The sequence below is a fragment of the Telmatherina bonti genome (genome assembly GCF_933228915.1).
Source record: "Telmatherina bonti genome assembly, chromosome: 15".
NCBI lineage: Eukaryota > Metazoa > Chordata > Actinopteri > Atheriniformes > Telmatherinidae > Telmatherina > Telmatherina bonti.
In genome coordinates, this window is record NC_136613.1 from 6,170,891 (window position 1) to 6,184,583 (window position 13,693).

Sequence of the window (13,693 nt, forward strand, 5' to 3'; positions counted from 1 at the left end):
GGCCCCCCTTCCCCACCACATTGTGAAAATTGTGAATGATACACTGTGAAACAACATTTCTAACATCTCTCAGTCAATGGTACCAGTAGCAACACACTAGACACTGTGGTGTAACTATCTGGCTTTAAGTACATTTTGTTTCATGTCCAAAATGCTGGTGTTTGCCCCCCATGGGCCCCAAGTGGGCGTGGGCCCCTGAGTTTGTGCCCATATTGGACAATCCGGCCTTGGCTGGCACTGAACATGACTTGACATCGGCTGAAATAATTATAAAAAAAATATATATATATATATAAATATCACAACCTTGTCACAATGGTGATGTTGATAGTAAACCTGTGGAAGCCTAAATATATAAATGAGTGTAGTTAAAATGGAGGACTTGCCTTGTAGCTGACTGATAGACAACTGTTGGAAACTTTTGCCCAGTCACGAGTCACCAGTATGGACTGGACTGGGAAGAGATGAAGGTGTGATGAAACTTGTTTCCCCTCTTGACTCTTACAACAAAGATCAATTATAGCCTTAACATTTTACTGAACTTTACAGCAGGGAGGAATTTTTAAATACCAAAACATCAAACCTCTGGCTGGCAGCTGTACTGATGGATTTATCTTTACATTTAGACCAGAAGTGTGTGCTTTATGTAAGAAACATGATAAGTCTGTGGAAAAAACATTTATGCAGCCCTCTAATGCCCTTTAGTTAAATTATATTTTCTCTACGCCATCATTTTCCTGTCATAAAGTGAAGACTCATATGAACCAAACTAAAAACCAGAGATGTCTCAGATGTCAAAACATGTCATATTTGATAGATTTGCTTTTTAATTATATAATGGTCAGAAATAGTCCAAACACACGTTAAACAGCTGTTCTGTAGGCTACTCTCACATTTTGAGTTATTTCTGCAGTTAGTTACTGACTTTTAAGCTGTCCGCTAATGCTATGCTAATTAGCATAGCTACAGCGATGTTATTGCTAACAAACAGCCAGTGTAAACGTCTGTTTGCTGACTGAGATCAGTGTATACCACAAACAGGGAGTAACTTCAGCTAAATTAACAATGCAACGTAAATGAAAAGCAGCAACTTGTGATGGCAAAGACAGTTTGTCATATGTAGCATGTAGCGCCGCTAAGCCCTGAAATGTTGCCTGACTGTAGCTCCTATACGTTACTGAGAAGACTGCGGCGAGCGCTGAGGATTGAAGGGAGTCAGAGCGCCATCTAGTGGACAAAAGCTGCAAGGACATCATCCTGCCCAACCCTGAACAGCATTTACCTATCAAAAAGAAATTAAGAAAAAAAATTGGCATTTGATCTGCAAAATTTCAGCTGATGATTATTTTGAAAAAGGCTATAAAGGGCTGATTTTTTTATCAGCCAGCTCATATGCTGGTCAGGTTCTAGTTGATAACTTCTTTTCTACTGTTTTGAATGCATAACTTCACACAATAAGGGCCAAAAACACCTGCCAAAAATACCTGTAAAACATATGTGTGATTTTAGAAGGAACCCTGAAGCTTTCCTGGAAATTCAATGTATAAAAAAAAAAGAAAAAAGAAAGACAACTAAATAATTGATTTCACATCCTCCATCACAAATAGCTATTCAAAGCTTACTTCAAAATGACCAATAGACTTTCCCGTTTTTAAAGGCAGAGTATGTAAGATTTCAAGGCGATTCTTTCCACCACCAGGTGGCAAACACCAGGTCGTGAGCAAAACCACAAAACTGTTACCTCAACAAACGACCACAGGTTGGCAGTAATGAGCAAAACTTACCCCTCACCCCTCCTCCTTGCCAGCTCCAATGAGGGCAGGAATCGCTTGTGAGCTGTAGGTCAGAGCCACTCTGCAATAAATGGGCTTATACTCCCCCTACTGGTGGGGAAAAAAGTACTTATTTTTTTTACTGGTCAGAAAACATTCAAGAAAGGTCTTTGTCATTAATTAAACTTGTAATTTAATAATGCATCAAATATGGACAGACTGGAACCTACATGTTTTAAAAAACTATCTAATTATGATTGTAGTTATTTTTTTAGTTAATTTATTTGGAAAATATTGAAAATCTTACATACTCTACCTTTAACAGAATAACAAAATATTTCTCAGATAGAAGAGACACTTTTCACACTCACTCGTCATTCACCTCCACATGACGGATCCTCCCCAACGGATGTCCACATTGTTAGTTGGCTTGCAGCGATGAAGGTATAATCACTTCACGTAACTTTAAGGGCAGCTTTCTGCTTTTCTCCTTCTTTGTTCACTTTATAGCATCGCTGTGGGATAGCTCCTTTTTCTTTTCTTTTAATTTTATTAATTTTTCTTGCCTCTTCGTGCCATTTGTTTTCATATGGTTTGTGGTCTTCCTGGATCCTTTCTGCACATGTGCAAAACAATGGACTCAATATAGTGGAGACTGGAGGGGGGGGGCCCGAGACACACATGATATAATAAGCATTCTGCTGGCAGTTTAACGAATGCATTTTAATCAAAAACATAATTTATGTGAGTAATAAGTAGCTAAGTAATAAACAACCATAAGTGTATGACAAGTTTTATGGGGCCCGAGGCAACTGCCTAGTTTTGTTGTGTTAACGACTGAAACATGAACCGTTGCAGGACTCATCGAAGCTCCAACGTTTGATTCTCTGCAACCAGTTAAACCACGAGGCACAAACTGGACTCTTACAAAACAACATTTCTTTATTGTTGAGATTTTATGGAATCCTGCTTCATGTAACAGCATCGTTTATTAAAATCCATCTGAAACCCGACAACCTCCGTTCTGCTCAGAAGCAGGCATGTTGCTCATGCAAAAATAAAAACTAAATATGACATGCATTTTTATTAAAACCCACTCCACACGAGTGGGTCAGAACTCCAGTGTATCTCAGAGTCGCAGAAAACCAGAAATCGGAGTCTATTTTACAAGAAAGGCGGCGCACAAAGCACTTCTGCAAAGCAGACGAACCAACCGAAAGGATTCCCAGAAGTCCTGAGACTTCCATGGCGACGCGGCCCGGATGTTCCGGCCGGGGGGAGTCGGGACGAGGGGGAGGAGGGTGTGCTACATACGAGTCAGGAAGGTTCCAGTCAGTCTGCAGAGCATCCAGTCACAAAGACGTCCAATACCAGTCCTCACCTCTGTCCGAAAAATACGTGGAAATGAATAAATAAACTGGTTCCATGTCGGAGAAAAAGTGCAAAGTTCTCAGTAGGTGACATTAATGGCTTCTGATCTAAATCCAAACTGGTGAAGGAGCGCTGGGAAGTCTGGTTTTACATGGAGAAGGCACGAATGGCTGGATGGCTATAGCTCAGGGGGGATGAGGGACGCACAATCTGGTTGGCTGATTGGAAATGGATGCGGGATCAGGATGTATGGAATCAGATTTGTTTCAGAATCTCCAAGTAAAACTTTTTAAAACTCAAGCAAAAAACAATTGAAACCAAAACTTTCTAAAACTTAAGTAAAATAAATGATCTCAAAACCAAAACTTATCAATCATCATGAAAACTATTTGGCTTTTTTTTTTTTTAAATTAAATTGAGTAGCTTTGTTTGCAGTTTCCTCTTCTTCTTTCTCTCTTCTCTCTATTTGGTTGCGCGTCACAGTCTTCACAGCCAATCGGAATACACCCCTGAAAAGAGCCCGCCCATAAACGGTTTGTGTCAGAAATTAAACCAAACAATCAAGAATCAAAACCAAAGACTGTGAAGCGCAACCAAAATAATAAGGAGAGAAAGAGGAAGAGGAAACTACAAACAAAACTACGCAATTTAACCAAATAAAAGCCTAAAAGTTTTCATGATGATTGATAATTTTTTATTTTCAGATCATTTATTTTACTTAAGTTTGACAAAGTTTTGGTTTTAATTGTTGTTTTTTGATTGAGTTTTAAAACGTTTTGCTTGGAGATTCTGAAACAAATCTGATTCCGTGAGCATGTGGGACCAGGATTTGGGACCAGGATGCGGGACCAGGATGCGGCACCAGGATGCGGGACCAGGATGCGGGACCAGGATGCGGCACCAGGATGCGGGACCAGGATGCGGGACCAGGATGCGGGACCAGGATGCGGGACCAGGATGCGGCACCAGGATGCGGCACCAGGATGCGGGACCAGGATGCGGGACCAGGATGCGGCACCAGGATGCGGCACCAGGATGCGGGACCAGGATGCGGCACCAGGATGCGGCACCAGGATGCGGGACCAGGATGCGGCACCAGGATGCGGGACCAGGATGCGGGACCAGGATGCGGCACCAGGATGCGGGACAAGGATGCGGGACCAGGATGCGGGACCAGGATGCGGCACCAGGATGCGGGACCAGGATGCGGCACCAGGATGCGGCACCAGGATGCGGGACCAGGATGCGGGACCAGGATGCGGCACCAGGATGCGGCACCAGGATGCGGGACCAGGATGCGGCACCAGGATGCGGCACCAGGATGCGGGACAAGGATGCGGGACCAGGATGTGGGACCAGGATGCGGGACCAGGATGCGGGACCAGGATGCGGCACCAGGATGCGGGACCAGGATGCGGCACCAGGATGTTGGAGGTGGTTGGAGCTCTCCTGAGCAGTTTGACTTTTTCTTTGGCAACGAACCCGAACAGCTGGACCTGACATGGCGGCGTTCTCCCAGCTCTTCCACCAAAACAAACCGCTGGAGTTCCCTCATCTTCTGATGTTGGACTTGTGTGTGTGTGTGTGACTCAGAGGAGATGAGTGTGTGTTTGTTTTCCCGGTGAAACGACGCAGACTGGCCCTCCAGGTGAGGAGGCCGGATGATGGACGAGGAGCGTACATTCGCCGTCCAGGCGTGCTGGGACGTGGTCGTCGTGTTTGGGGTGGAGGTGTCTCCTGGAGACGTGGCGAGCTCGGTGAGCTGGATGGAGCCGAGGGACGCTCCAGAGATGAGCTCCATCATCTCCATCTTGTGCTGCTATTCTGCCCACTGATTGGCTGACAGCCGGCAGGTGTGTTTGTGTTTACCTGTGTGTCCGGACAGCCGCCGTCATGGCTTCCTCAGCGCGACCCCCCTCATAAAGCCGGCTCCTCTTCATCAATGAAGCTGATGTGCTCCGTGGAGGACTTGCCCTCCCCCTCCCCCTCCTCCTGTCGCCCCCACGCCTGCATCTCCAGCTCGGGGGGATTCGCCGCTGCTCTCCCATCTCTCTGAGAGTCACGCCAAGATGGACTCTGGGCGTCTCGTCTCATCACTCCCCCAAAGTCCAACGGCAGGGAGAGGGTGGAGGGGCAGAGGGGGGCGGCGGGGGAGACGACGGGGATGGAAGGGGGAGGCCTCAGCCGGGGATCTCCGGGGGAGGATGTGAGCGATGGAGGGGCGGAGCAGTGGGAGGACGTGGGAGGAGGAGGGGTGTCCTGGGAGGGCGGCGGGGGGAGCAGGCCTCTGCTGGTGCAGATGCTGGGTCGGGATGGGTGGGGGCCTTGGCAGGGGGAGAGGGAGGGCGAAGGGGAGAGAGACATGGAGAAGGAAAGAGATGGTGAGGGGGTGTGAGAGGTGAGGGGGGGCTGGTCCTGCAGCGAGGACACAAACATCCTGCTGCTGGGGGACGCCTGGGGGCTTCCAGGGGCTGCGGACCCCTCCAGGAGGACTTCCTCCAGGGAGGGAAGACTGGAGTTGAGGGGTTTATGGGTGCCGCCTCCTGGGGGGCTGGTCGTAGGCTGCAGTGGCGCTGGTGGGGGGGAATTAGGCCCTTTCGGTGAATGAGTTGGCAGAAGGCATCCTGGCAAGTCCACACCCTCCGTGTCTCCGCTGTCCAACAGGGACGGCGTGTCCGGTCTCTGGGGGGAGCACGGCGTGGTCAGGGGTGGCGCCATGAGGCAGGAGGTGGAGGACAGCTGGCTGGTGCAGCTCTGAGGCGGGGTCAGATGCGGGACCATGCTCATCAGGATGGGCTGCGGCGCCGTTTGGAGGAGGGGCTTCAGGAGGCGAGCCATCTCCTGCAGCTCCTGGCTGAGTCTGGAGACTTGCTTAGAAAGTCCGTTCATCTGCAGACAGAGGAGACAAGATCACATCGCTCCTGTTTTATCTGTGTTTCCAGCTCTCTGTCGCCGCCGAGAAGTCGTTACACTTTGTGGTAAAACAGACAGAACGTTTCACAAGGTGACAGAAAGAGACGCAGCGATGAACCAGCAGCTCCATCTGGGACCTCCTTCGATTCAGCCAAAAGCTCTTCATTCTCCTGTTTTGGTAGGAAAGTGCTTGGAATGAGCAGAATGTGGGTCTTTTATTCCTCAGAAACGGAATCTAATTACTACGGAAGATTAGGGCCACTGAATAAAAAAAAAAAAAAAAAAAAAATTCAGTGAAAAAAGTCAGAATTCTGAATTTTTTTTTTTTTATTCAGTGTGGATGTGTGTGTGTGTATGTGTGTAAATGGATTGTTTGCATTGTTGTATGTTGACCTATGTTAATGTGTTGATTGTTTATGTAAACACATTCAGATCTTTTCCCTCAAACAGGAAAAAAAAACACTAAAAAGAAGCAGAAACCTGCTGGTTTTGAGGATTTTTACTTAAAAATTGAGTTTTTTACAAGTTGATTTAAGAAATTTCTGGGTATTTTTTCTTATTGTGGGAAATCTCAGTAGGTGTAACGATCCTTCATTTCACTTCTTCCCAACAAGCCAAACTGGTTTTCTTGTCTCAGAAGTTTAACAAGTTAAGACAAGTTTAACGCCTGGGTTTTCAGTAGCTGTGTTCCCATTTCATTCTTTCGCAAAATGAAAGCAACATTTGTCAGTTTTGACAAAAAACAACTGTGATTTGCAGGTGTTCCCATTGAGCCGTGTATAGTGTGTAAGCCTCAGGTCAGGATTGTCAGAAGTAATGCTTATGTAAGGTAACCACGCAGCGTTATTTTGCACTGTGTGGCTACTCAGAATTCTGACTTTAATCTCAGAATTCTGGGATTAAAATCAGAATTCACAGAATTTTTTTTTTTCCATTCAGTGGCCCTAATACTCTTCCGTATATTGCTACCTCCACCAGGGCGGTTATGTTTTTTGCCGGCGTTTATCTGTTTGTCTGTCTGTCTGTGTGCAACATAACTCAAAAAGTTATGGACGGATATTCCTGAAATCTTCTGGACTTGTTGGAAATGTGAAAAGGAAGAACTGATTTAGTTTTGGTGGTGATCCTGATCACCGTTTGGACCCAGGAACTTTTTAAAGGCCTTGGCGGAGGTTTGTGCTCTCTCAGTGCTTTTCTAGTTTTACATGAGATCACTTTGGATCTTAGACACTATTTGAGCTGTTTTACTGATTTCATGAAATAAGAGAAAATGTTGCAACTATAGACGAGTTTAGGAAGATCCTAGACCTCCTCTAAACCAGCCTGGCAATGCGTGAATGAGAGTGTTTAACCCCTTCATCACCACCAGATGGTGATAAACTACAGGCTCACTGCTGGATCACTGGCGACTCGGTGTAAAGAAAAGGTTGAATAAAGTTAAATAAAAGGATATTCTGATACTAAGAACAATTTTGGAACCCTACCTGAGTATTATGTCAAGAAAGTAGGAAACTCAAGTTTTTCTTTTGTTTCCGCCTTCGCTCTCCTTTTCCATTCATGTAATTATTAATTTAGTCACTGAATAGCACTCTTCACCTTTGTTTATGACAGACTGCAAGCTCTGTGTGTGGATGTGTGTGTGCATGTGTGTAAACGGATTGTTTGCATTGTTGTATGTTGACCTATGTTAATGTGTTGATTGTTTATGTAAACATATTCAGATCTTTTCTCTCAAACTGAAAAAAAACACTAAAAAGAAGCAGAAACTTGCTGGTTTTGGTGGATTTTTACTTAAAATTTTTTAATTAAAATTAAATTATTTAAAAATTAATTAAAATTTTTTTTTACAAGTTGATTTAAGAAATTTCTGGAAATATTTTCTCTTTTCTGGGAAATTTCTGGATATTTTATCTTATTCCAGGAAAGTGGTGTAACAATCCTTCATTTCACTTCTTCCCAACAAGCCAAACTGGTTTTCTCGTCCTACTTCAGCATTTAGCATCGTGACAGAGTCGTGGACAGTCTGACATGAAGCTTTGGGGCTTTGGACCAAACCTGCTGGGACGCCTGCAGCTGGCAGGATGGTTATCCACTCTGGACCAGCTCACGTTTTAACTGGTTTCCATGCAGCTCATGGAGGTTTGCAGCACTGCTTTCTGCAGCTCTCTGAAGGTCCCATCACAGCACTGGGTTGAGGTCTGGACACCGTGGTGCTTTTCCTGTTGCAGATCTGCTGCTGACAGTTTCAGAACCTGCAGAACAAGCCCAGACCATGATCCCTCCACCGCTGTGCTTGGCAGGAGGTGTGTCTGCAACACTTATCAGTCTTTTTCTAATTCGACTGTCGTGAACTTGAATATTAAACGAGCGGTCAGAGGCCTGGAGGGTCTGATGTGGAGCGTTGGAGGTTTCTTTAGGTGTCCCTCTCCCAGGCAGTCAGCATCTTTCTGCATGTTGATGAACTCCAAACAGTTTGGAAATGACCCCATAAGCTTTCCGTAACAGTTGCCTCTCTGAGATGGCTGCTGATGTCTTTCCTCCTAATACACACACTAACTAATTAGCTCACACTGATGATGCTGATCTGCAGAAACAGGAGGATTCCCAGCAAGGCTGGACTTTCCAAACACACTCTGGGAATTTTTATGGATGAAACATGAAGTTGGAGCCTAAAACTGAGGCAGTTAAACCGTCTTCATGCAGTTCAGGCTGATGACTGACATGTAGACATGTGGGTCGACACTCACCTCCTCCGTCAGTTTGGACACACTCTGCTTGATCTCGGAGTGCTCACGGATCCCTGCAGGCAACACACACACACACGTATGTGGACTAGTCAGGAAAAATGAACACTGAAATGAAATGTGTGTGTGTGTGTTACCAGGGTACGGGGACGGTGGAGCTGCGCTTGTCAGGCTGGGACTGAACTCAAACTTCTGAGAGAAGCTGGAATTGCTCTCCGTCTCGATGCCGTCGACGAATCTTTGCAGGAAAGAGGGATTCAAGTGAAAATCAGCAGAGATTGCAGGAAACGCGTGCGTGTGTGTGCGTGTGTGTGTGTGTGTGTGTGTGCATCGTTTTCATGCAAATGTTAGAAACTTCTTTCATCAACAACTCGGGCTGCTCACACATCTTGACATGCGGCGTGCACACGCTTCCTCCTGCAGCGAGCGCTGTGATGTACTGGTTGCCATGGCAACCGGACACCTGTGCACACTGCGGCTTAAGCAGTCGGTCCTTAATGTTTCTGATCTCGCTGGTTGTTGGTCACAGTCGCATGCTTTTGTGTGTGTGTGTGTGTGTGTGTGTGTGTGTGTGTGTGTGTGTGTGTGTGTGTGTGTGTGTGTGTGTGTGTGTGTGTTACCTGGGGCTGAGCTCAGGTGGCGCGCCACTGAAGCTCACCACAGGAATCTGCAGGGTGGAGGGTCGCGAGTGCTCGGAGGGGGCCCGGAACGGCCGTGGCGGCAGGAGGGGGGAGCGCAACGGCGAGCTGAGGCCCCTGCTGAGGTGCAGCGGGGAGCGAGGAGCACGGCTCACGCTGCTCTGCTCCTCATCGCCTTCCTCATCCTCCCGGATGGACGGCAGCTTCTTCACCAGGCCGCCATTGCTCTCCCAGTCCGCCTGGAGAGGGGGAGAGAGGAGGAGGTGTGAGCAGGTTGATTCGTCACCTGTTGGAGCATCTCGGTGTTCAACCTTCAGCATCAGCTGCTGCAGAGGCTGCAGTGTCACAGTTCAACCAGCAGGTGTCGCAAAAACACAAGAAATGTTCTTTTCTGCTCATGCACTGGGGGGTGTCAAACTCCAGTCCTGGAGGGCCGGTATCCGACAGGTTTTTGTTCTTTTCCTCCACCAACACACCTGATTCAAATGAAGTGGATCCAGTAGCTTCTTGTCAACATATTTATGAAATTCGGTCAGGTGTGTTGGAGCATGGAGACAACAAAAACCTGCAGGATACCGGCCCTCCAGGACTGGTGTTTGACACCTGTGCGTTTAGATGTTCCACAGCTGGGATCACTGGTCTGAAACCCTCTGCAGAAAACCCAGCAGCCTTGTTTAAACTTCGTGAAGGAAAAATGAGCAAAGATCAGTTTGCAGAAATGCAAACATCTTGTTTTTATTCCAGATGTTTGAGCAGCTTTTCTTACATTTCCATGATCTGTTTTATTTATGTCTGTTTGCATCAAATGAGCTTTTATTTATCCATAAATAAACAGGCAAATGGGAAAACTGTGTCGAGACCGAACTTTAAATAGAAAGAATAAAAAACATCCCCTTAAGGGATTTTGATTTTACTTCTGTAGCTTAAAAACACACCAGTCCAACTTTTCGGGTGTGGACATTAAAAGCATCTCACAGGGAACTCCGGAGTCACGTCCCCAACTTTCCACGTCACTCTACCGGATCACATCCCACGGGAAAACGGCTGGATATGGGCGGATTGCTGCATCTTACACGACGAGAAGAAGCTTCACCCCACATTTAATAAGCAGAACCTTTAGGTTGGAACAGTGCAGCTCTGAAGCCAGTCAGAGTTACTGGTTCAAAACCAGTTCTGCGTACAGACACTAACTGTACATATATATATATATATATATATATATATATATATATATATATATATATATATATATATATATATATATATATATATTTTTTTTTTTTTTTTTTTTTTTTTTTTTTGACTAAACATCCCTGTGATCTTATTTCTACCAAATTTATAGACTACATAGAGACTACTACAGTATAATTTAAATAAACCATATTCCTTTATTATTTTATGTATGGATGTATGGACTGATATACACAAAAATGTCATGTTAAGAATAATAAAATGAAGCTAAATTAGCAGACAAATCAGTCAGGTTTTAGATTATTCTGCATTGATGGGGATTATTACAGTAAATAAAGATTGTTTCAAAAGCCATAGTGTCATGTAATGATGTCCAAGAATTAGAAAATGAATGAATGCATATATATATATATATATATATATATATATATATATATATATATTGATACAATTTAGAGTAACCATTTAACCAAACATGCAAGTTTTTGGATAGGGGGAGGAAGCAGGAGTACCCGGAGAGAACCCATGCATACACAAGGAGAACATGCACAGAAAGGACACTGTCCAAGCCTCGTCCCAGCCAAGGATCAAACCAGCGACCTTCTTGCAGTGAGGCCACAGTGCCAACCACCATACCACTGTGCATCCTGGGCTAAGTTTAGCCTTTTAATTCATGATGTAGCTGATTCACACAATTTCTGAGACCTGTTGCATCACTTTATGGTAAAAACTTTGCTCAGAACCACGTTGTTAACAACCCCATACTTATCATCTGCCCCCTACTGGACCCTTAAAGAACTACACTAATTGGTAATAATCATTTCTGCAACAATTATTTCTCTAATAATATGTTAAAGGTTTAAAAAAATCTCACCAGCACTTTCAACCAGGCTGAGATATTTTCTAAACTTTTGCTATTTAGGCACATTTAGCTAGCTTAATCCCAGATTAACTCATCTTTTTCACTGGAAAACGTTCATTTTGGAACATTTCCAGTGTAGAACAGCCATCTTTGTACCCCCAGCTTGCTTTGTTTGGGAAGCCAGCGGATTTAAAGGGAGCATCAGATGATGATGAAGGAGGAAAGTGATGCTATAAGTGGCTGCAGATGTTATGAGATGTAGAAAGTTGCACATTTGAGAAAAGGAGAATTGCACCTGTTGTGCAACAAAAGAGAAGACAGTGCAAGAATCCATGTCGTCAAAGAGAAAAAACATGAATAAGGGGTTTGATTTTATGATAGAGGTGAAGGTAAAACACAAAAACAAACTTTTGGGGCCACTTTTCCAAGTAGATGTTAGTTTCTCAGTTCTGAGTGGGCGTTTTAGAAGTTTCTTTCTCCAACTGGACGTCAGTAAACAGAAAGTTTCAGGCAGTTCGGGGGTCTGATGCTGACCCCCCTGAAGAGAAAAAAGATCTTTCATACAGACTACTGCATCATACACACTCCCTCTCCACCCACAAGCACGTTCCCATCAGTCTGAGTCTCAGCTCACGAGGTGAATAATTCAGACCGTCTTCAGCGTTGATGCTGCATCGCTGGAAACTTGACAAGTTGTAGATTCAGAATCCAGATCTTAAAGTTGGTTTTGGTTGGAGACAGCAGGACTTTACTGGGAATGAAAGAGCAGGAGTGTGTTTTGCTGATGCTGCTGGGTGTGTTGGAAGCTTTTAGCATCACAAACATAATTTATTCACCAGGAAATTAATAGTTTTCTGTTTATCATGCCTCCACGCCTTGACTTCCTCTGAGCACCCTCGGACATGCCGGGATCCTGATGCGTTTCATGGAAAGACAGATTTATGTGAGATGTGTGTAGGAGCGGTGCTAACTCATCAAAGCTCGTCTTCCAGCAGCTTCCACTGAACGCCGCTCACAGCTTTAACATGCAGACTTCCATCAGTGTCTGCAGCAGCCAAGCCCAGAAACTCCCATCACCGCTCTCTTAATCAACTCTCCCAGCATCCCGCCTGCTCAGCGTTCCCCCTCCTCCACCCCCCTCCTCTGTGCAGCCACGGTGTATTTTTAGCCTTCTTGTTCTAATCTTAGCTCGCAGCTCGGTGGGAAAGCGCTCTGCGATGCGGGGGTGTGATAGATGTACAGTTGCTGCGTGCAGGCGTGTGCTTGTGCTGGATGTATGCGCCGTTCCTGCGAAGAGAAGAATAACTTTCCATGTGCATCCAGTGTGAAGGGCAGGTTTAGTCTCCTTGTCATGTTTCCTGGTGCAGAACAAGCACACAGGGTGCAAACCTTACAGTAACATCACCTTCTCCCTGCAGGCTGGCTGGATGCAGAACCTGCTTCCATGCCTTATAAACCCCCGTTTCCCCCTCATAATCACGTCGTTTTTGTATCCATCTTGTCTACACCTGTCTCTTTTTGTTCCATCTGTGAGTCTGCAACTTGTTTACCTAAAAAAGGAAGGGTAAGATTGATATCTGCAGGCTTTTTCTTCTGTTCCTGGAGCCTTTCCTTACATGCATATGTAAATCCACTCTCCCAGGCTGCACGTACCAGCAGGGTTTTGCATACATAACCAGGATTGGGCATCTGCAGCCCAGTCCTGAGACACAAGCAGCAGACTGTGCATCCAGAATCGTGCATCTCTTTAGACGTGGCTATAAACACGCGCTGATATGTGCGCTCCTCTCACTCTGCGGTAAGCGAGCTACACCCTGGAGAAAGAAACGCTTCCACTGCAGTGGAAAAGGGGAAAATGAGACGGTAGAAGTTCTGCCTCCTCCTCCTCCTCCTCCCCGGCTGGCTGAGCTATTTTTATCCAGCAGGATCCAATCTTAGCAACAGCTGCGAGGGGGACAGCCAGTCAGGGAGAACCCGTGCTTCCCCCCTCCTCTATTTTTAGCAACAGCAAAGCTTCAAACAGCAGCACTCATCTATTTCTGTCTGTTCTTTTATTTTTTCTCCTCTGCTGCTGCAGCAGCCGAAGGTGGAGTGTGTGGTGGAAGGCAGCAGCTCCACATGAAGGCTGCAGGGATGCCAGACTGCGATGTGTTGTGAAGTGGTGGAGAGGTCACACACGGCTTTTATCTGCGAGACCCCTCT

General features: G+C 45.6%; 1 protein-coding gene across 1 annotated transcript in view; it reads right to left on the bottom strand.

Annotated features, from left to right (window-relative positions):
- Positions 1–5,060: 5,060 nt before the first annotated feature.
- Positions 5,061–13,693, bottom strand: part of kcnh3 (potassium voltage-gated channel, subfamily H (eag-related), member 3) — a gene marked incomplete at both ends in the record, with an annotated part of 246,651 nt that continues 238,018 nt past the window's right edge. The window contains 4 exons of the mRNA XM_079253829.1: positions 5,061–6,032; positions 8,804–8,856; positions 8,938–9,038; positions 9,421–9,677. Coding sequence (XP_079109955.1) covers positions 5,061–6,032; positions 8,804–8,856; positions 8,938–9,038; positions 9,421–9,677 — 1,383 coding nt within the window. The remainder of the gene's footprint in view (positions 6,033–8,803; positions 8,857–8,937; positions 9,039–9,420; positions 9,678–13,693) is intronic.